Genomic DNA, 3,271 nt, shown 5'->3' on the forward strand with positions numbered 1-3,271 from the left:
GAGAGAGAGAGAGAGAGAGAGAGAGAGAGAGAGAGAACTTAGATCAGACGTGTGACTTGAATTACCTGCTACAACTACAACAATAAACATCAAAACTAGCATCTAATTACAGTTGTACGCTATAAATCATCAACCTCATTTCTGTCATTGTCGGGCATTTACCACTAGTTGAGAGCAAACATAATTGGAAACACGTGGCCTTTTAATGTTCACATACAGTTAACGAATAAAACAGTATATGCCACGACAGGTTCGAGTCTACGGGACCAGCCATAAATAACGGTGGATTAAAACTCATTAAATATTTATGCTCTCTTCCCATTGAAACCTGATCTTCGCCCATTCTCACGCTAAGCCAATTGCTAAATAGGTCATAAACGAGGATGTTGCGTGCTGAATTGAGGATGGTTCGAGGGCGCCACTGCGCTACCTTAGAATTACAAAGTTCTATTTGACATTTATTGGCCGTTTTAAATTACTAAGACCATGAGATTAGAAATCAAATGTTCTATCTGCCGTATCAAAATCGTTAGATTATTCTGAGCCGTTATCAAGGTATTCAAAGAACTGCATTCGAAAACGCTTATTTTGGTGTCAAATGTCTCAAAACTTCGTATTATGCAGATAGAACTTTGTAATTCCAGGGTAACGATGGGAAGTAACTTCGTCTGTTGTTTCTGTCTGTCCGGCTTTTTTTTTCGGCACTAAAATTTAAATTATCATTATTGTGTTCATGTTCTTCTCTTTACTCAAGCAAACAAATAAAAGAGTGCAAAATCGATTGAAACATTAACCCATGTCCCCGGTCCAAATCTTCTGCTGGGAACAGGACGTATATTTTCACAATTTTTTCAGAGCAGTATTTCTGATTGGCCAGGCATTTACCGGAAAAGTACGGCCCGCGGGCCAGATTAAGCCCGCAGGTAGTGTCAGTCTGACCTGGGAGTCGACTCAATAATGTAATAACAATAAATGTGGCATGTGGTAAGAAGGAAAAAATGATACATTACAAAAACAAACTAACCCAAAGCGCTTTGTTTTGGACTCGAAAATCTAGAACTAGAAGCAACAGATCTAATATTTCACCAAACGAAGTATACTTAGTGGAACAAGCTACACACAACTAGAGTGTCCGTTTTAGTCTCACTTTTGAGTTCTTGGGTATCTGAATCGATTTCACCCAATTGTCACTTCCTTTGGCCCGCGAGATATACGGAATCCTTTAATCCGGTCGGGGCTTAAGCACAGCCGAAAACAAAGAGAACATTGAAGTGACCTGTTTTTCTGTTTTTCCTCCTTCGTGTTTTTAGGGTGTTGTTTTTCCCTTTTTTTTAACCACTGGGTATGCTAGGGAGGTGGGAGGACGGTGAGGTGGATAGAGGACTGTTATGAGATTTTTTTTCCAGCACGTGTTGTTGTTGTTGCTCTTGTTGTTGTTGTTGTTGTTGTTGTTGTTGTTGTTGTTGTTGTTGTTGTGTTCTTTTAGTTTGTACTTTGTTGTTTTTTGCTCCTTTGGTATTGTTGCTGTTATTTGTTTTGGGTTTTTTTGCTGGTTTTTTTAGAGAGTTATCAACTTGTTTACAAGATATGCGCAGTACGTAAACGGCAAAGAGAAACTGATAAGGCTGTTCTAAACTCCTCAAACACGAATACTCCAACGTTGTTTTTTTCTTCAAATCAGAAACAAACAAAAACATTAATAATTAAATTATGTTTTTAAAGTCGCCATAACTCGCCATTTAGAGGCCGGCTTTGACTCTGCTTATTAGGGTCAACCCAGACTGAGAAGAATACAACACCTCAGCAAAAAGATCGAGATCAGACTCTATAAATACATTTTTCAAGCTTGGGATTCGACCTCAAGTCTCTTTCGTGCGACGGCGAAGCGTCTGACCACCATATCATAGACGTCGGTTACCGCAAAGTAACTGTATCCAAACAGGAATGTGGGTGGTAGGCGGATGTTCTGGTGTCGTTTGCTCTTTCAGTCCTGCCAAACATCAATCGTCCTTATCTTTCCTTCTTTGTTGTGTTGTTCACTCTCCTGTAACACCTCTAATTTACTGCTTTTCTATGACCTAACATGATATTTATTATGTGTATTTCATTCATAATTTATGCTGTTTTCACGGAGTTCTCTTCTGTAAAGTGTTTATGTTTTGTGTGATGTGGGTCAATGACCTTAAACACTGAATAAACCACCTACTTACCTGCCTCACTAGCTATATTGATTATAACCTAATTGTGTTGCATGTGCCTTAAAATTATTTCTATAACCAAACCAAACCGGAAAACATACAAGCATCTTTTTAAATTTACATTTCAGGTAGCAGAGGAGCTGCTGACGGTTGCCTACGAGCGAGGAATCAATTTCTTCGACACGGCAGAGGTCTACTCCGCGGGAAAGTAAGAAACCACTTTACACCGGAAGTAGCTACCACTAAACCTTCCTCTTCCGCTTCCTGTTTTATCTCACTTTTTTCCCCCATGTGCGATTTCACTTCTGCTTTGTTTGTGTAGGGGTTTCTGTGTGTGGAGGTGGGGGGGGGTGCTGATGATGTTTTTCAATAGTTTAACGGTTTGTAATTTTCTTTGTCCAAATATCTTATTGTTTTATTTATTACCACATATTTTTTGTTGCTCTATCCTTCTGTTCCTCACTGTTTTCTTTATTGTCGTCTCTTAAGTTTGTACTTTGTTGTTCTGGTTCTTATTTCAAGCAGGTAATGTTGTAGGACTTTTGGTTCTGAGTAAAAAGACAAGATTCACGTTTACCTCAATAAAAAAGCAGAATAATCAGTCTTCTTCTTCTACGATCTGAGCGAAAAAGCAGGATGATCCACTCTGGTTTTTTCTGGATTATAATTTCCTTCTCATTCTTTGAGAGATGCTTGTATTTTCCAGCACTGTCTGGTTACGTTTTTGTCTCCTCGTCCTTCTCCTTCTGTCTGTCTGTCTGTCTGTCTGTCTGTCTGTCTGTCTGTCTGTCTGTCTGTCTCTCTCTCTCTCTCTCTCTCTTTCTCTCTCTGTCTCTCTCTCTCTCTCTCTCTCTCTCTCTCTCTCTCTCTCTGCACTTTGCACCATTCTCTTCTTTCTATACCTACCTAACCTTCCTGGCACCTATTTTTCTTCGTATTTTAGTTTCTCTCTCATAAGCCTACCCCATACCTGTGAGCGCACCTGATACCTTGCCGCCGTGTGTATTCTTATTGACAGTGCAGGCAATGCTCACCTTCCCTCCCCTCCCTCCCCTCCCTCCCCTCCCTCCCCT

General features: G+C 40.1%; 1 protein-coding gene across 1 annotated transcript in view; it reads left to right on the plus strand.

Moving 5' to 3' along the window:
- Positions 1 to 3,271, plus strand: part of LOC101861756 (voltage-gated potassium channel subunit beta-2) — a gene marked incomplete at its 5' end in the record, with an annotated part of 52,341 nt that overhangs the window by 12,214 nt on the left and 36,856 nt on the right. Inside the window, 1 exon segment of the mRNA XM_013086643.1 lies at positions 2,327 to 2,406. Within this exon segment, the coding sequence (XP_012942097.1) occupies positions 2,327 to 2,406 (80 nt within the window).

Source organism: Aplysia californica, unplaced genomic scaffold (genome assembly GCF_000002075.1).
Source record: "Aplysia californica isolate F4 #8 unplaced genomic scaffold, AplCal3.0 scaffold00488, whole genome shotgun sequence".
In the NCBI taxonomy this organism is placed as follows: Eukaryota; Metazoa; Mollusca; class Gastropoda; order Aplysiida; family Aplysiidae; genus Aplysia; species Aplysia californica.